At 44.2% G+C, this 20,056-nt stretch overlaps 2 protein-coding genes across 6 annotated transcripts in view; both read left to right on the forward strand.

The window, feature by feature from the left end:
* The window catches only part of GATA1 (GATA binding protein 1), a 32,745-nt gene extending 27,470 nt beyond the window's left edge, over window positions 1–5,275 (forward strand). For all 4 annotated transcript variants that reach the window (XM_070741221.1, XM_070741219.1, XM_070741220.1 and 1 more), the window contains exons 5-6: window positions 530–655; window positions 1,442–5,275. In XM_070741221.1, the coding sequence (XP_070597322.1) occupies window positions 530–655; window positions 1,442–1,756 (441 nt within the window). In that variant the 3' untranslated portion in view covers window positions 1,757–5,275. The remainder of the gene's footprint in view (window positions 1–529; window positions 656–1,441) is intronic.
* A 9,930-nt stretch (window positions 5,276–15,205) lies between these two features.
* Window positions 15,206–20,056, forward strand: part of HDAC6 (histone deacetylase 6) — a 55,634-nt gene continuing 50,783 nt past the window's right edge. The window contains exons 1-4 of one of the 2 annotated variants that reach the window (XM_070741241.1): window positions 15,206–15,293; window positions 17,391–17,487; window positions 17,640–17,744; window positions 19,923–20,011. In XM_070741241.1, coding sequence (XP_070597342.1) covers window positions 17,413–17,487; window positions 17,640–17,744; window positions 19,923–20,011 — 269 coding nt within the window. In that variant the 5' untranslated portion in view covers window positions 15,206–15,293; window positions 17,391–17,412. Of the gene's footprint in view, window positions 15,294–15,457; window positions 15,538–17,390; window positions 17,488–17,639; window positions 17,745–19,922; window positions 20,012–20,056 lie in introns of those variants that run through there. The other variant, XM_070741242.1, reaches the window with a different exon arrangement.

A 20,056-nucleotide genomic window follows, 5' to 3' on the forward strand; every position in this document is an offset into this window, starting at 1 on the left:
TTGAAACAGTGTTGCATTCGAATACTGTACACACATTTTTATGTACCTGTATTGTATAGATGTCACGCCTGTGACAAGTAAAAACAGGGGTTTTGACATTGAGGCTGGTGAAAAAGATAGGAGGTGCGTTTTGATTGGCTGGTGAAGGAGGCGTGTTTGGATTGGTTGGTGATAATTTGAACCAATGATAATGGTCCGTTTATATGGAGTTAGCTAAGTGTAGTAAAAGATGGGATCTACAAATGGGTCCCTAGCCGAGTGGGAGCAGAAACGTGTGCCTTCTCATTTATTTCTTTTCCATTTAACCAGACTGAGTCACAGCAAGGCATGGCTGAGTATGGCTAGTATCTTTAATATCTAGCAAATCGTTTTGATTTTACAGACTTCTGAGAGAGTCTTGGGGAGTCCCCGGAAGTTCCTCAACCACACTTTAAAAAATGTCGCTCTAAGGAAACATAATGGGCCCTGGGTATCATTTCCAAGATTAATAATGCGAGTATCTATTTCTCTTCCTTGTTCCATGATGCAGATTGTCAGCAAGCGAGCTGGAACCCAGTGTAGTAATTGCCAAACTACTACCACAACTCTTTGGCGCCGCAACATGAATGGAGAACCTGTGTGCAATGCCTGTGGCCTCTATTACAAACTGCACAATGTAAGACAATAGGAAGAGAGTGGAGGAGAGTATCTGTACATGAAAGAGAGTTGCTTGAGTGGGTGAGTGGGAGTTGGTTGCTTCCAGCAATATATTGGAGAAGGTCCCATGGGTTTAGTGGCATTTAATATATATATTAAATTTCCCAAGGAATCAATGTAAAAGCAAATAATGTGTGCGATTGGGGAAACTACAGGAAGGGTGGAGGCCCTGTTTCCTCCTAGGAGATTCCTAGAGAGGCCCCACAGAGGCTCCTCCCCACCTTTTCAGACACTGGCCCTGTTTCCTCTGAGGAGATTCCTAGAGAGGCCCTATGGAGGCTTCTCCCTGCCTTTTCCGGTTACAGTTTTGGGGGCTCAGGTTTGCAAGTGGAAAGTGGTTCTTGAGAAGAGGCAAAAAAATCTTGAACACCAGGTTCTTATCTAGAAAAGTTGGTAAGTTGAGGCATTCTTAGTTAGAGGTACCACTGTATGTGTGTGTATGTGTGTGTGTGTGTGTGTGTGTGTGTGTAAGCCATCCTTGAATATTTCAGAGAAAAGATCTGAGCACTTATTGTCCTTATATGTCATGAAGTTCCACACTGTTTTGCTCATACCATCAACCATTTAACAGACAGGAAGCATGGCCTTCAATTTAGGCTGACAGAACAACGTCTTACCATAATGTAATCATATTGTTTTAAATGTATTACAATAACGTAATAACTCTGAATATTATCCTCAGGTGAATTTTGTCTGAGATCTTAATCTCACCTTCCTTTCTTTTTCTCTCATTGATACCACACAGGTGAATCGCCCCTTGGCAATGCGCAAGGATGGAATTCAAACACGGAACCGCAAGGTCTCTTCCGCCAAATCCAAAAAGCGCAAAGGAAATTCTGGGGAAACCACAATCCCCACAAACACGCCCTTGGAGATGATGCCCTCTTCCTTGATGGGGGAAGAAGCTGCTGCCCTCTATCCTCTCAGCCCCATGATGCTACCAGGGCATTTGCTCCCCTTTGGAGCCAGTCCTCACTTTCTAGCAACTCCAGCAAGTTTTCCTCCACAGGCTCCCCCCATCCCACATGGTTCCCCAGGTGTGGTCTCCGCTCTGGTGTAAACAGCCTTCTTGCAGCCTGTGCATGCACGCGCACACTTTTATGTACAGAGACTTTGGGAACAGCAAGTAGGGAGAAGAGTCTCTCCTCGGCAATGCCTCCATTAACAGTTTGGGCCCTTTGGAAATGGTCTCGGGGTGTGTTTGGTGAGAACTGAGATTCCCCCTGGTTAGCAGAGCAGACAGAAAATAACTGTGGGGTAATTCATACAAATAATGGAAGAACTGGTGATAAAGAGGCAAAACTGTTTTCTGTGAAGGGCCAAGATGGAATGTGGAAAGCTTTCCCCAGGGAAAAAACAACTGTTTACCTACAGGGGGGGAAAAACCACGAGGGGGAAAAATTAGACTCACATTCTGGTTTCCCAGGATCAATACTTTTATGTGTGAAAGTTGGATTATTTGTTAGCTTCTTAAATCCAGAAAGTCCCCAAAGTTTTGCCATTTTATTATACCCCCTCATCAATTGTTCATGCCAATTTGAATGCAGAGTGAAGTAAGGTAATAATTAGTGTTGGCCGAACCCGAGCTTTTTTAAAAGTTCGGGTAAAGTTCATGTTTGGTGTTCACCTGAACACCGCGAAATGCTGCCGCCCGGGAGGAGAGTGGGGAATCCCATCGTGGGATTTCGGCTGGCCAGGAAGGAGTCTCCGTGACGTCAAAGCCCCGCCCCCGGAATTCCATCATGGGATTTCCCACCTATTTTTGCTTGCAGCGCCACTGCGACATCCTTTTCTGTAAAAATAAAAGGAAGCAAAATTGTTTATTTTTACAGAAAAGGACGCCGCAGCAGCTTGCTGCTGTTCAGGTTTGGGTTCAGGTTCTGGTTCGGCAAAGTTCGGGTGAGTTCGCCGAAACCGAACTTTGTTGGGTTCGCCCAACACTAGTAATAATGCTATAATAATCCAATTTGCCAGCCCCCCCCCCCAATCTGTAAATAACCAACTCCATGGCTATTTTCTTTCCTATCCACTCTGCAAGATATGCATTTTAACCCAGATGAGTATTTCTGACCCCAGAAACAATCTGTGCTTTCTTCTCTTTTACAATTAAGTATTTCTTGACACATGGCATTTGTGAAAGTACTGTGGATGTGAGTGGAAGTTTTACCCTGAATGCATGGCTATCCCAAGAATTTCTCCACCATCAGCTCCACTATTGTCACCACTCAACTCGTTGAATTGGTCCATCATCAGCGGGAAGCATCATTTTGAACACCACCACCATTGACTTCATATTTGGAAGGCTGGCAGATACAGAACTTCCAATCTGTTGCTTGTGAAAATTAGGTTCTTACTGACTCCAGTTGCCACCTGATGGAGCACTGATCCTGTCTGTTTCATGTAGACATTCACTTTGGTTCTATTTTAACTTCCCTCTACATAAGAACATAAAAACAGCCATGCTGAATCAGGCCAAAGCCCATCAAGTCCAGCTTTCTGTGTCACACATGGGGATCTTGAGCAGAAAGAGAAGGCAAGACCCTCCCTTTCCCTTGACCCCCAACAAATAGTACTCAAGGGAATCCTGCCTCAACCAACATAGAGGCGGCACATGGACATCCGTTTCAATAACCACCGATAAACTTGGCATCCATGAATCTATCTAATCTTGCCTTGAAATTATCAAGGCTGACAGCTGTCACGACCTCTTCTGAAAGTGAATTCCATAAACCAACGACCCTCTGGATGAAGAAATATTTCCCTTGATTTGTCCTTACTTTCTTACCTATGAGCTTTAGGGAGTGCCCCCTCGTCCTAGTATTGTGTGACAGAGAAAATAATTTTTCTCTATCCACCTTTTCTATCCCATGCATGATTTTATACACTTCGATCAGGTCACCCCTTAAACGCCGTCTTTCAAGGCTGAAGAGACCAAGGCATTGAGACCAAGGCTGAAGAGACCAAGTCTCTATATCTGTGAGGGCGAACCTATGGCATGTGTAAACCTATGGAGCCATATCTGAGGGCACGCAAGACTTTGCCATATGTCACCCCAGCGTGCATGCTCGCACTGGCCCACTGATTTTCAGCCTTGAGAAAGGCCATTTTGTCCTCCGGGTGCTTCAGTGAAGCTTCCCTGAAGCCCCGGAAGCAAAAAAATGCACGATGGACAAACCGGAAGTTCGGGAAAACGTACTTTCAGTTTGCTGTTGTGCTGTGTTTTTGCACTCCGGAAGATTCAGGGAAGCTTCCTGAAGACCCTGAGTGCAAAAAAAAAAAAAAATTATCACAACAAACCAGAAGTGTGTTTTTCCGAACTTCCGGTCTGCCAGTTTGGGCGTTTTTTTCCCCACGTCCCAGGCTTCAGTGTGCATGTGTGGGGGCAGTGCAGGGGGGGGTGCACATTCATAGGGGGTACTCCCCCCCCCCCTTTTGGCATGTGAACCAAAAAAGGTTCACCATCCCTGCTCTATATGACCAAGCCTGTGATACTTTCCATATGTGACCAATCTTGGACATTGTAAAAAGACCGTTTTGAAGGAACGTCCTCCCAAAGGTTAAAGCCTATCTGTTCTCACAATTTTCACTCCAAGGACTCGCTTCTCAAATACACATTTTGTGCATCAGCAGTGTGTTTTGTCCCTCCTTGATTTGAAATAGGGCTCCACTTTAAAACTGCTTATCTCAGCAATAGTTCTGAACCAAGAAATGGACTGCTGATCTTTTAGTGGCCCCTTTTAAACAGGTCCTTCAATGATACGTTTTGAATCTATGAAGAAGGAAATATTTTTTAACTGTTTAAAGTTAACTAACCTGAATAAGAGCTCTTTCTCTTTAGCCCATTTCATACCAATGGGAAAAAAATGCTTTCTTTGTGAATAGAAAATTCACTTAGATAAAGAAGACCAAAATTTACTCAGAATTATTTGCAAGAATCTTAACTCCAAACAATTAGCTTGACAACAAAGCAATTGCCTCAATTTCTCCCATAGATCGATCGATCGATCCTTCCTTCCTTCCTTCCTTCCAATTTTCTTTCTTTCCCTTCCTTTCTTCCTCCTTTCCTTTTTTCCTTCTTTCCTTCTTTCTTCCTTTTTTGTTTGCTTCCTTCTTTCTTTCTTTTCCTTCCTCCCTCCCTCCCTTCCTTCTTCTCTCTCTCTCCTCTGTCATCCTTTTCTTATCATGCCAGCCCATTTACAAACACATCTGTCCAATACCACTATATTCTTCCCTTATTATTTTTACTATGCTGTCACCTCTGAAACACTGCAGTAGAGGAAAAGAGAAGACATATCATGTTCTGGCTGAGCTACTTACAGGATTTGCCTTTTTCTTTACTCCAATCTCTTTGCCAGATTTACATATTTGCTGGGTTTATATATTTCTATGGACTTTCCCTTCTATATTAACGACAGAGGGACAAGGTTGAAAGGCATTTTCTTCAGAGGCAACTTCAACACAACATGAAGAAAGTTCTTCCAAAGAATGACCATTTTCGCTTAAGTGTCTTTGAAAATTATTTGTACCATTAAATGTACCACCGGTATGTTTTAAATAAAATCTAATGGGGAAATGGGAAGTACTTTTTCTTCTTTCTCTGTCTTCTCTGTGATGCAAAAAGAATGCTATTCCTTGATATTCTCACAGCAGAAAATTGCCTAAAGGACAGCCTCCGTGGCCAAATTTAACAGATGGTTGAAATATTAGTTGGTGCACCCTGATTTGTGGTAAGTGATCAAGGCATTAGCAAGATACATTGGTTTGGGTAGAAAACAGGCTAGTTATTGTGGGGAACTCAGCCTATAGCTCTTCAGGTGAATGATCTTTCCTGAGCACTAGGCACAGGGAGAAAATACAGAGAAATATCCATGCTGCGCTTGATGGATATCAACTAGCATAAGGTAGCTCTAAAATAAAGGCAGTAATGGGCAGCCAACATTTTTACTGCCACACTGTGGGTGTGGCTTGATTGTCATGTGACTGGGCAGGAGTAGCTTGCCGGCCATGTGACCAGGTGGGAGTGGCTTGAACAATCATCATCGTTCAAATGAACTGTTAAGTCCTCGATTTACAACCTTACCAGTGCCGCTCTCTGGGGTGACAATTTGCTTCGCGTTTCCCGTACTCTCCTTCCTGGGTCGCCCCCTGCCTCAGGCTGGGAAGCTAGGCGAACAGGTGGCAATCAGCTGTTGAGAAAAGAGGGGGTCTCCCTGATGCTTTCCGAGAAAAGAGGGGGTCTCCCTGATGCTTTCCGAGAAAAGAGGGGGTCTCCCTGATGCTTTCCGAGAAAAGAGGGGGTCTCCCTGATGCTTTCCGAGGAGGAGGATGGGAAGGGGGGATAATAATAATAATAATAATAATAATAATAATAATAATAATAATAATACTTGGTTTCTTATCCTTTATTCAGGGGTGGGCAGCAGGCAGGACGGGGTGGTACGCAGTTCCACCAGTGAAAATTTATTTATTTATTTATTGGATTTATATGCCGCCCCTCTCCGAGGACTCGGGAAGGTTCACAACATAAATGAATCTGTGTGCCCAGCTCCAGCTGACCATTGGAGAGGGGCAGCATACAAATCTAATTAATAATAATAATAATAATAATAATAATAATAATAATAATAGTGGTAGTAGTAGTCTACGGAGAGGGGCGGCATACAAATTTAATAAATAAATAAATAAATATCTTTTATAGATTTCTAAAGCCCTTTACTACCTGTTTGCACATGCGCAAAAGCAGTGATGGGCTCCTACGGGGAACGGTCAGGAACGCAGTACCGGTAGCAAAATTTGGAGCTCCACCCTAGAGCACCCAATTTGCACTGAAAGATGTTGAAACAAAATGCATAAGCCACGCCCACAGTGTGGTAGTAAAAATTTTGGTAGCCCATCACTGCGCAAAAACATCCTGGGCTGGTGGGTGGAGCCTCCTGCTGCAGTGCTACAGATTATAAGAACCGGTCCGAAACAGGAGCAACCCTCACGTACTGCCTCATGTACCCCAGCCACCAGTTAGATCCCACAGAGTCGGCCTTCTCCAGGTCCCACCAGGTAGAGCTAGGCAATGTCACCTGGTGGAGCCTAGGGGAAGAGCCTTCTCTGTGGTGGCCCCGGCCCTCTGGAATCAACTCCCTCCAGTGAAATGTACTGCCCCTACCCTCCTGGCCTTCCGCAAGGCTTACAAAACTCACCTTTGCCGGCAGGCTTGGGGCCGTTGAGTTACGCCTAGCTCCAGCCAACAATTGGAATGTACATGGGATGAGTGTGGATGATTGTTTTAATGTATTGGGGTTTTAGATCCAATTTTTAAATGTAGATTTCTTATACATTGTGCATTTTTGTCCCTATTTTGTTGTGAGTCGCCCTGAGTCTGCGAAGAAGGGTGGTATAGAAATCTAATAATAAACAAAATCAATCAATCAATCAAACAAACAAACAAAAAAACCCCACACAAAAAACAAACAAGCAAACAAACCCACCACTGGCTGAGATGCATCTTTTTCTGAGCACATATGAAAAGTCTTCATCTGAGTCACTGATTAATCACAATCATGTGTGCCAGGTTTTTAAAAAAAATAATGATGGATTTGCTTGTTTAGACTTAGTAAATGGGCTTAAAATTTAAGCACAGCAGGGAGACTAGGAGGCTAAAGAAACATTGTGGAAGAAAACAATGACAGCATCTCCATCTTTCAGTTAAGACGGACACATTTATTTATTTATTTATTTTATTTATTTTTGTCAAACAATTATAGGGTGATAATTTGTACATATAAAACATTAGATAAGTAAAGATAAAAAGTAGACAATAGGACAGGGATGGTAGGCACAATAGTGCGCTTATGCACGCCCCTTAGAGACCTCTTAGAAAGGGGGAGAGGTCAATTGTAGATAGTCCTAAGGTTAAAGGGTTTGGAGTTAGGAGTAGAAACCCCAAAGTCAGGTAGTGCGTTCCAGGCAGTGATCACTCTATTGCTGAAGTCGTATTTTCTGCAGTCAATTTTGGAGCGGTTTACATTGAGTTTGAATCTATTATGTGCTCATATATTGCTGCAGTTGAAGATGAAGTAGTCATTAACAGGAAGGTCATTTTGGTATATGATTTTAAGAACTACATTTAGATCCAATTGGAGGCAACGTAGTTGTGAATTGTCTAATCCCAGTATTTCAAGTCTTAAAACGCCATTTAGTTAACTGTGGAGGTGGAAATACAGCAACTTTACTTGATCGTTGATTCTTATCTTGTTTTGATCGTGAGATGGTTTCTTTAAATTGTGGCTAGAATTTAGGAGAATCCCTCCAACGTCAGCCCTAGATTCTCTTGAAGACCGGGCGGTCAAGAGTCTCTTATCGCCCAACATCTCTGCTTCTCTTTTTCCCATAAGCTTCAATAGAGCCATCAAAGGAGGCTCTGGGATTTTATCTTGCCCATCAGGCCCCTATGAGATCATTGCTTGTTCCCCCCACGCAATCCTCTCCTTTTTGGATGAAGGACTGGCAGAGCAACTGGGAACAAAGTTTCCAGGGCTGCAAAAGACAGAGAAGGATGTAGATTGGCGGGCATCCCTCTCCCTCTCCTCCTGCCTCCCTCCCATACATATGCTTCATTCATCCATCCAGCAAAAGTTCATGGCTGTGTTATACTGCCTTACTAAGGCACATCCGTCTAACCAGAGGAAGATAATTAGCTGGCGGAGCCAAAAGATTTTTTTGATTGATTGATTTTGTCCAATACACAATGAGGGTTTTAGTGGGTATACACATAGTAAAATACATCATGAAGCTTACAGAGGATATACTCATAGTAAATATATATCTAAGAAAGAATAGAAGAGAAGATATAGGAATAAAATATATCAATGAAAGAATAGAGAAAGCATATAGGAATAGAAGAAAGGTATAGAAGAAAGGTATATTTCATTTATTGATTTGATTTATTGATTTTGTCCAATACACAATGAGGGTTTTAGTGGGTATACACATAGTAAAATACATAAGGAAAGTTATAGAGGATATACTCATAGTAAAATATATCTAAGAAAGAATAGAAGAGAAGATATAGGAATAAAACATATCAATGAAAGAATAGAAGAAGAGATATAGGAATAGAAGAAAGGTATAGGAGATATAGGAGAGCAATAGGACAGGGGACGGAAGGCACTCTAGTGCACTTGTACTCACCCCTTACTGACCTCTTAGGGAACTGAATAGGTCAAGCAGGAATAATCTAAGGGTAAAGTGCTGGGGGTTTGGGGATGACACTATGGAGTCCGGTAATGAGTTCCACGCTTCAACAACTTGGTTACTGAAGTCAAGTTTGGAGAGGTTAATATTAAGTTTAAATCCGTTGTGTGCTCTTGTGTTGTTGTGGTTGAAACTGAAGTAATCGCCGACAGGCAGGATGTTGCAGCATATGATCTTATGGGCAATACGTGGATCATGTTTAAGGTGTCTTAGTTCTAAGCTTTCTAGGCCCAGGATTGAAAGTCTAGTCTCGTAGGGTATTCTGCTTCTAGTGGAGGAGTGAAGGGCTCTTCTTGTGAAGTATCTTTGGACATTTTCAAGGGTGTTAATGTCTGAGATGCGATATGGGTTCCAAACAGATGAGTTGTATTCGAGGATGGGTCTGGCAAAAGTTATGTAAGCTCTGGTAAGTAGCGTGAGATTGCCAGAGCAGAAGCTACGTAGGATTAGATTAACAACTCTTGAGGCCTTCTTGGTTTCTAAAGAAATGTCCATCTTGGTTTCCAGTCCAAATGGGGAGAAAGACACCTGGAGCATGAAGAGTGCTTGACGAGATGGTTTGATGGTGGTCCCTTCCAACTCCAGCAGCATCATGCAAATATGGTGGTATGGTTAAAAAAAAAGGTTGAAATAGATGAAAGATCAAAGCCTTGCTTCTTCTGAAGAAATGTACATGCATGCATTATGTGGGAAAGGGCATACAACCCATGTATAGTAAACAGGGGCAGGGCTTTGATTGCAGCTGCCATCTTGACTTTTTCCATTATAATATTGCTGTATAACCTATATCAGTGATGGCGAAACTTTTTTTCCTCAGGTTCTGAAAGAGCGTGGGTGCGAGCTATCGCACATGTGTGAGTGCCCACACCCACAATTCAATGCCCGGGAAGGGCAAAAACAGCTTTCCCCACCCCCTGGAGGTCACTGGAGGCTGGGAATGCCTGTTTCCCAACTTCTGGTGGACCCAGTAGGTTCGTGTTTCACCCTTCCCAGGCTTCCCTGGAACCAGACGAGAGTAAAAATGCCCTCCCCTATCTCCCTAGAGGCTCTCTGGAAGCCAAAAAATGCCCTCCCAGAGCCTCTGTGCAAGCCAAAAATCAACTGGCCAGCACACCCATGCATGTTGGAGCTGAACTAGGGCAACAGCCTTGCATGCCAGCAGATATGGCTCTGCGTGCCACCTGTGGCACCCATACCATAGGTTCATCATCACTGACTTATATTGTACATTGTTTTATTTCAATACCACAGGGTTTATACAATGCTCATCATCTTGGAGTCCCTCCAAAGACAATCTTATCTTCCAATTTTATGATTCTATGATATATATATATACCATGTTTTCCCGAAAATAAGACACTGTCTTATATTAATTTTTGCTCCAAAGGTTGTGCTACGTCTTATTTTCGGGGGGTGCCTTATATTTCTCAAATAAGACAAATTCACAGGCAGAAAAGCTGACACCCCCAAAGAAAGTGTACCGTACGGTATACTGATTACGGTACGGTACCTGACAGTATGGCACCCACACACACAAACGACGGCACTTATATGGTACAACAGTATACTCCTGTTATTGCAGCTTCCGGCCAGCAGAAGAACTACAGTCTACGCACTGTAGTGGAGACTGTAATGGTGGTGAGACAGCAGCAGACTGTGTACAAAGCGATGGAAGGGGCCAGCAGGGGACACCACATTATTACGGTACCGCTATGAACAACTTTGAATGGTACCGTATGTTTTTCCACAGTACCGTATGTAAACTTGACTACGCCTTATTTTCGGGGGGTGCCTTATATTAGCAAATTCTGCAAAACCTCTGACATGCCTTACTTCCGGGGTACGTCTTATTTTTGGGGAAACAGGGTATGTGTGTGCTCTGATCTGATGGAAGATGAGAAGATAATCTGATTGACTTTGACATTCTTTACTGCAATTTGGCCTTCTCACCTGTTCTCTCAGCCTACCGCTCAATTCACAGGTCTGCCTTATTTTTAAAACATGTGAGACCTGCTCACAATCAGCTATCACAACCTAGGTCCATTTTTGTCACCTCCCCTCCTCCCAGAACAGGATATAGCAGTCTGTGTCAGCTGGTCTGTTCATTCACACCAACACTTTCCCAAATGCCAGCATATTACTCCCAGGGAGTAAAGTATTTCACTTCTGTACCCTTTGCAGATACTTTCAAGGTGAGGAAAAGGAATGACACGGGCTCTCCTTTCCTTGAAAAAAGATATAACTTTCTAATGTGAGAAGCAAAGTTCCGTGTTTGAATCTAAGCCAGTTCCTCCAAAGAAGAACACACAGGGCCAGTTACTTGAAGCAGAGGCTGAGTTTATTTTGACAGCATAAAGTGCAGTACAGCTCTATAGGCTGCAGCAGTGATGTTGAACCTTTTTTGGTTCACGTGGCAAAAGGATGTGCATGCACACTCTAGTGCGTGCACACATGCCTATATACACCCATGCCCTCCCCCCGCATGTACACTGGCTCTACTGCCCGCCACGCATGTACTCAGGCCCTACAATGGGTTCCTGAAGCCAGGGGACAGCAAAAAACAGCATAACAGGCAAAACAATAATTTGAAAACACTTCAGTTTGGCCCATTTTTCTGCTGTCCCCAGGTTCAGGAGGCTTCCCTGAAGCTTGGGGAGAATGAAAAAAACTGAAACGAAGGCCAAAAATCAGCTGGCCAAGCTTGCGCATGTGCTGGATCTAGTATAGGGAGTGTGCCATAGGTTTAATGTTGAATATACAATGACCAATATGTAAATAGTTTTGGATTTAAATACGGGATACTGATTGGTTGTTTGCTGAGCAGGATATTTGAATTACTGGCAGTTACTTTGGGCGGGAAGCCAAGAGGGTATAAGAAAAATAGCCCAGAGCCGTTTGCTTTTGTTCGCCAATTATGTTGTAACCTCTGGTGAGACAATGTTACTCCTGTTGCGCAACAATAAACTATGAAGATTCCGAACGCCTAGCCCTGTTTATTTCATTGGCGACGAAGGAGGTCTTACCTACGTTCTCCCTCACCATGGAAAACCAGGCTGTAGCAAGACCACCCGAACTTTTTGATCCCGAGAAGGCTACATGGGACGAATAAAGCCCTGTTTATTTCATTTAATATCACAGGTCTACAGAACCAAATATTTGAGATGTTTGCCTTTATAGGAAAAGCAAGTCACGTTGCTCCTCCTAGGGAATAGAGCAGAGATGAAATCCAGCAGGTTCTGACAGATTCTGGAGAACCAGGAGCAGAAATTTTGAGCAGTTCAGAAAACCAGCAAATACCACCTCTGGCTGGCCCCAGGGTGGAGTGGGAATGGAGATTTTGGAATATCCTTCCCTCAGGAATGGGCAGGTAATGGGGATTTTGCAGTATCCTTCCCCTGCCATGCCCACCAAGCCACGGCTACAGAACTCGTAGAGAAAAATTTGAATGTCATCCTTGGAATAGAGCCTGCCCTCTAGGAATTTTTGAGAACTGCAATTAGCTGGGTGCCCCAAAACAGGTATTTGTTGGTTAGGTTCCCTATTGAGCTTCTACGTTTCCCCCCTTTCATTTACCATTTCAACTGCCTTCCTGATTATTTATTTATTCATTTAATTTCATTTAATTTCATTTAATTTCATTTAATTTCATTTGTATGCTGCCCCTCTCCGCAGACTCGGGGCGGCTAACAACAATAAAAAGACAACATAAACAAATCTAATATTAAAAAATCTAAAAACCCCAATTTAAGAGATCAGTCATACATACAGTCATATCATACATACATTTTATAAGCCTAGGGGAAGGGAATATTTCAATTCCCCCATGTCTGATGACAGAGGTGGGTTTTTAAGAGCTTACGAAAGGCAAGGAGGGTGGGGGCAACTCTGATATCTGGGGGGGAGTTGGTTCCATAGAGTCGGGGCCGCCACAGAGAAGGCTCTTCCCCTGGGTCCCGCCAAACGACATTGTTTAGTTGACGGGACCCGGAGAAGGCCAACTCTGTGGGACCTAACTGGTCGCTGGGATTTGTGCGGCAGAAGGCGGTCCCGGAGATTAATTAACATTGTGGCTGAACGTGGCAGTAAGAAGGAAGGGAGAGAAAAGATTGTCTGTAGGTGTTGTTGTATCCTGGGATTTGCGTGTTAGCTGAGCTGTTTTCAAGCACAGCCGCACTATTGAGCAGAAGTGCTCAACCCTGATTAGTTCTTTAAACTGAGGTCTCCCGGCAGAGGTTAGCTGGAGTTGCTCACTGTAACCAATAAAGAGCTGAAGTCACTGAACCAATCTCCTGCCTCTTCAGTATTGGAACCCAACAATGCCTTGTATTTATCTGAATGAATTTGCAATCTGTAGTCAACTTTATCCTCTTTGTGTGTAAAGGTTGTCCATATCCAGAGGGTAGAAGAGCAGGCAGAGGTGGGGGACAGAGTTAAACATGTCATCAGTTTAGAGTCCTTGGATTGCCACAAGAAATCCAAGTTCTTCCCCCATCCTGTGAATCCCGTTAACCCTTCAGGTAACACCATTTTACTGCTGATTGTTAGTTGACCAGATTCTTGTGTAAAGGCTTCAATAAATCATTATGCTGCAACCTATACGAATCCATTCTTTGGGATATCTAATGGTTTTGTCTGCCAAAGTCTTATCAGTTTGACCCCAGGAGAGGAGTCAAAGAGCCGCAGGCATCTAACGATACAATTTCATAATTTTCAATACTAATGTAAGTTAGTAGTACCCCAATGGTGCAATCTGGCAGGAAAGACTCAGCCAATGTCTAAAAAGCCTTGGGGTGCTGGACAAACCAACCCATTTATACAGCCCACATTTCATTGGTGCTTGTCTAATTCAGCTGAGTTTTGTCCATTAACACTTATACTATAATAAAAGTAATGCAAACAGAAACTGGGCTAAATTGTTTTAATGTTTTGTTTTATTGGGCAACAGAGTTGGCCTTCTCCGGGTCCCATCGACCAAACAATGTCGTTTGGCGGCCCCCGGGGAAGAGCCTTCTCTGTGGCAGCCCCGGCCCTCTGGAATCAACTCCCCCCGGAGATTAGAACTGCCCCCACACTCCTTGTCTTTGGTAAATTACTCAAGACCCATCTATTCTGCCAGGCATGGGGGAGTTGAGGCACCTTTCCCCCAGGCTTTTTTATATTTATGTTTGGGTATGTATATGTTGTTTGCTTTTTTAAATATGATAGGGTTTTATGTGCTTTTTAATATTAGATTTGTTTTCGCTGGAATATTGTTTTTATTATTGTTTTGAACCGCCCCGAGTCTTCGGGGAGGGGCGGCATACAAATCTAATAAATTGAATTGAATTGAATTAAGGGAGGTGGATGGGGGAGTCTAATCGTTGAAACCACAGTCTATCTGTGTAGTAAGTGTGGGCAGTTACAGTACAAAAAAAAGAGTATCTATAGCTTAGGGTTGAATTGTGGAGTCCTTGGTAATCCCTGATCTTGGTTGTTTGGTGCAGATATTTAATTACCTTACTAGGTAAAATCTTCAGGGCCATTCAATATGGTGTTGTTGCCCGTTTATGTATCATAGCTTGCCCTGCAGCAAAGGGATGTTGTGTTACTTTGTCTGTTGTGTAGATGTTTAGATGGTTACAGGTGGGGAATTTGTGGTGGGTGGGGCAGGTTTTTGGGGATTGTTATATGTGTTGGGACTGGTCTTTAGGCGTCATGTGAATTTCATTATATGGGTATACTGTGTATATACTGTACATACAATGACAATAAAGTATTTATTATTTAAGGGATGCTCAATGATTGCATTTCACCTCCCACCCTAACTTTCCCATCTAACAACTTCTCAGGGCAGTTTCTAATGTCACAACTTGAGCACATGTTCAGAGCATCCAAGTGTGTGTATGCCCACTGCCAAAAATCAAGCAGCCAGGGAAAGCTGTCTGGAAAGCCGTTAGAAATGATTTCATAGCTTCTCAATCAAACCCTAATGGAGCCGGAGTGGAGGAAGAGACACACCTTGAGGAAAACAAAGAAAAAGAGACGCTAACGTCGAAGCCTTTACGTCTCCATCTCCTTTAACCCGTTCTCTACTACCCCCGCCCCAAAGATGAGTGGATTTGCCCAATCCAGCTCCTGTGATCCTCGCCGAGAGGCCCCGCCCGAACTTTCGCGCCATTTGGTTCAACCACCCGCCCCGAGCGGAATGGTCTCGCCCAGTTTCTGCCGAAGGCGCCACTCCCCCTAGCGGAGGGGGAGTGGCGCCGAGGTGACAGCATCAGGCAGCGCCCTGGGAGCTAGAGAAAGAGAGTGGGAAAGACAGACCGGGCTCAGGACGTGGAAAGGGCGTGGCCGGTCAGCCTTAACCCCAAGTGAGTTGGAGCGGGGGGTGGATGGGCATGCAAGGTGATCATGAGGAAAGTGGTGATGGCCCCGCCCCTCTCGAGCCCTGCCATCCTTCAACTCTCCTTTTCTTGCGGACGATCCCACAAGGTCCCGGTTGCCTTTGGCTCCAGCTAGCTGAGCAGGTCGCCCCAGCCCGCAGTTTGAGGGACAGCGGGGAACAGGTCCTCCCAAGCCGCTGCCGTCCCTTCATCTGGACTGGACCCTTCAAGGGTGGGGAAATGGTCCTTCAGTTGCAGGTTTGGAGGGTGGGTGGATAGATGGATGGGATGGGTGGATGGTCCTTGTGTCACCTTGGTAACGCGGACGTGTGTGTGTTGTGTGTGTGTGTGTGTTGCAAAGGCGGCATCACCGCACCCGTTTCTCTAAAGGGGCGGCGTTTCTTCTTTGCATTGCCTTCTGCAAACAAGACGTGGGGATGAGAAGGGGTTTGGGACCACAGGGGTTGTTTCTATAAAGAGACTGCTGTGTGTCACCCCCCCCCCTCAGATCTGCTTCTGACGGTGCTTTTAAGTTGACTCCGAAGTACATCCCACTCAGGTCAACCTGAGTTTGACAGCCAGGTAGGTAAATTCTGTGGAGTTGCAGTCTCTCTATACTGATGGCTGGAGAAAGTTCATAGGTAAGAAAGCGAGGACAAATAAAGGGAAATATTTCTTCACCCAGAGGGTCGTTGGTATATGGAATTTCACTTCCAGAAGAGGTTCTGACAGCTGTCAGTCTGGATAGCTTCAAGGCAGGATTAGACAGATTCATGGATGCCAAGTGTATTGGTGGTTATTGAAAGGGATGTCCATGTGCCACCTCTATGTTGGTTGAGGCAGGCAAGATTCCCTTGGGTACCATTTGTTGGGGGCCAGGGGAAAGGGAGGGTCTTGCCTTCTCTTTCTGCTCAAGATCCCCATGGACAATGACCACTGTGACACAGAATGCTGGACTCGACAGGCTTTGGCCTGATTCAGCATGGATCTTCTTATGTTCTTATGAAAGGTTCTGTCAAAATGAAGCTAATGGGCTCCAAGGCAAAAATAGCAAACATTATTAGTGAGGGAAATTATTGCAGAGAATGATGATGATGTTGCCAATTAGAGGAAGACCATTGTTTGGTTTCTGATCTGATCATAGCCGGATGTTTGAGCAGAAATAGGATAATTTCTGTCATTGTTATTTTAAGTCCATTTGAACCCACTTCTGCTGCTTTTCCATTTGTGTGAAAGAGAAAATGTAGCTCTAATTCTGTTTTGACTTAATGTAATTTATTTGACTTCTATGCTGCCCAATCCCTTGGGACTCAGGGAGGCTTACAACAATAAATAATACAACACAATGGTAAAAAAGGTCAAATATTAAATACTAAAAAACAGTAAAACCCCATTATAAAACCCAACCAACGGTCCAATCAAACAAACATACATACCAAATCAATTTACAAAATAGTGTATCTTTTTTCTTGATACATTATTCTTTGAAGTCCTATTTGTTTCCATAGATATTGGGGCACAGTTTGCATTTTAACTGATAAACTTACACTTAGGAATTTGTGTATTGTTGGGTTTACCAGGCATAATTTTATTTATTACAGTGTATTAAATAAACCACAGCTGTTTTGCACTGATAACAATAAGCCATAGACAATGGTTTATAAACCTCAGGGGCTGGTTTCATACAACATGCTACACTTAAAATGAGTGAATTGTGTCAGGGCTTAGCATAAAGAGTGAATGCCCAATTAGTAATTTAATACATTAAATCAAAAAAAACTATTGAAAGTTTCTATAACACATGTAAGTATCTGAAATATCTCCAGTGAATCTGAAGTATAAATATCTAAAATCAAACAAAACATCAAAAATAGACATTCATTCATTCATTCATTCATTCGGCTTGTAGACTACCCAACTCTTTGCAGACTCTGCCAAGGGGCAAAGTACACACTGGCTTCTTAAGCCACATATAAACAGATCTAAGTTGTGAACATTCTACAAGAGTCAGTTTTGTGTTTGACAGCTACGCTCTAGCATCTGTTACGGAATTTTCTGTAAAGTGTGTTTGGTTTTCTTCCATAGGATTGAAGGAAGTAATATCTCAATGGCTTCTGATTTGGGAAATGCCTCAGTATTGGATCCCATATCTGTGCCTGCTTTGGACATTCAGGCTCCATTGGTAAAGTATAAACCTGTTGTTTTGATGGACACTGTGGGAGTATGGTTAGCTGAGCAAGGTAGCTTCCCTTTCTGACCCATGGAAGAGAGGAGAGCTTTGCTACTTTGGTTGCAGGTTGGTGTATCAAAGTAATGTCCTCTTGGTTTCCCTAGAAAAAGGCTAACAAGAAGGGAGGACTTCCAGAGGCCAAACGGAAAGGACGGGCAAAAAAGATGAACAAAGATGCTGAGGATCTACTTTTGGACCTGCAGCGACTGGTAAGTAGATCCCTTCAATTCCCAAATTCTGGGCTGAAAAAGCAGCTATGAATTCTTCATTCAATCTTGGGACAGAACTGGAAGATGCAAGTCTGCTTGCACGAATAAAGTCCTAGCTTCTTTTAAGCTTTAGTCCTGTGATGGTGAACCACAGCAGGAACGTAAGCCGTCACCCAGCTCAGCTCCACCATACACTTGCTTCCTGCTGGCCAGCTGATTTTTGGGATATTGGGGGGTGGCGGGGTGCATGCGGGAGATGAGTATGCATGTGTGTGTGTGGGGGGTCAGGCACACTAATAATGTTTGGGGGAGCATGGGGCAGCACCCCCCGCAGCCTGTTTTTGTTCCCAGGAGGCTGCAAGGAGGCTTACTAGGCCCAAAAGAGGACATGCAGAGATACAGCATGCTTCCCGACCCATTTTTGGTTCCAGTAGACCGCAGGGAAGCTTACTAGTCCCAAAACGGGGGGGGGGGGGGACAAGGGGGGGTCACATGCGCCTGCACGGGGGGTAGGGGGAGCGTGGTGGGGCATGGTGCCGTATTGCACTATGGGTGCCTGCACACTCACACACTTTTGGCACACGACGACGAAAAGGTTAGCCATCACTGCTCTAGCCATTCATCTAAACCAAAGTTAAGTGGTACAGTAATACCTCATGATACGAACTTAATTGGTGCAAGGAGGAGATTTGTAAGACGAAAGGTTCGTAAGACGAAACATTGTTTCCCATAGGAAACAATGTAAAGTCAATTAATCCGTGCAACCAAAAAACCCCCCGCAAAAAAACGGCTTTCGGCGACTGCTGGGAAGCCGCGCGGCTGTTTTAAAAGGTGACAGCCGGCCTGGGGGGCTTCCCAGCACCCCTCAGGGTTCGGGGGGGTGCTGGCAAGCCCCCCAGGCCAGCTGCGACCTTTTAAAACAGCCGCGCCGCTTCCCAGCTGTCTCCCGAAGCCGAACGGGGAAGTTCGGCTTTGGCGTTCGGCTTCAGGAGACAGCTGGGAAGCAGCGCGGCTGTTTTAAAAGGTGACAGCCGGGCTGGGGGGCTTCCCAGCAACCTCCCGAACCGAACCCGGGGTTCAGAAAAATTTTGCCTCTTCTTACAAACTTTGTTCGAGTTACGAACCGGCGTTCGGGAGGCTTCTGGGAAGCCCCGCCGCCCGGCTGTCACCTTTTAAAACAGCCGCGCGGCTTCCCAGCAGTCTCCGAACGCCGGTTCGTAACTCGAAAAAAGTTCGTAAGAAGAGGCAAAATTTTTCTGAACCCCGGGTTCGTATCACGAGTTGTTCGTAAGACGAGGGGTTCGTATCTTGAGGTACCATTGTACTTTCCTCTCTCTCTCTCAGCAACTCAGTTTCAAAAGTTCCTAAACTACAGTATTTAGGAATGCCACTCATGATAACCTCACTTCTACCATCCCTGCTTCATCCTGCAATGATACATTTAACACCATGAAGCAATAACACCTGCCTATCTCATGTGTTTGAGACAGACACAATAGGTCAGTCCTGTCAAATTGGTGACCCACAGGTTGGATGCGTCACATGCAGGCCACACCCACCCCAGCTCCATAAAGACAAAAACGTCACGATATGTCACGCAACGCGATCACATGACAGGATCGAGTTTGACAACCATAGGTGGATAAAAATGCCAAAACCACAATAAACTTCTGGCTGGCTGTATAACCACCCATAATAATTTATCCTCTTCTGCACACATATAGTCGTTTTGCACATCCTGTATTGAATTTAAACTGTTGCGAATGAAGGCAAATATACGTGTACCAGCATAGTGTAGCCGCCCCGAGTCTACGGAAAGGGGCGGCATACAGATCTAATAAATAAATAATGTTGCAAGATCCAATCTGGCTCAGACACTGGGACCAGAGTTTACTCTACCGAGTTTTTGGACTCAGGCTGGAGCCCATCATCCTCTCTACCAGAAAGTGTAAACTATTAAACTATTGCACCCATCTACCGATAGCATTTAGTCCAACGCATTTGGAGAGTGTCAGGTTAGGAAGAGCTAATAGAAGGTAATATATTGTATCTAATTTTGCTCCTGTGAGCAAGAATAAGAGGGAGAAAGTATTAAGGTATGGCCTTGTTTGGGAGGGTTGGGATTAGAATGTTTTTTCCTGCATGCATCACTTTTTTGTCTTGTTCTTTCTTAAATAGGATCTTACTTCAGAATGTGCTGCTCCCTTAGGAACTGGACTGATTTGGGATAATCGAATGACAGAATTTCGCTGCCCGTGGGATGAAAGGTATCTAGGGTGAAAGGCTGGGGTTTTGAGCCTTAAGTGTAATAG

This window comes from Erythrolamprus reginae, chromosome 2 (assembly GCF_031021105.1).
Source record: "Erythrolamprus reginae isolate rEryReg1 chromosome 2, rEryReg1.hap1, whole genome shotgun sequence".
NCBI lineage: Eukaryota > Metazoa > Chordata > Lepidosauria > Squamata > Dipsadidae > Erythrolamprus > Erythrolamprus reginae.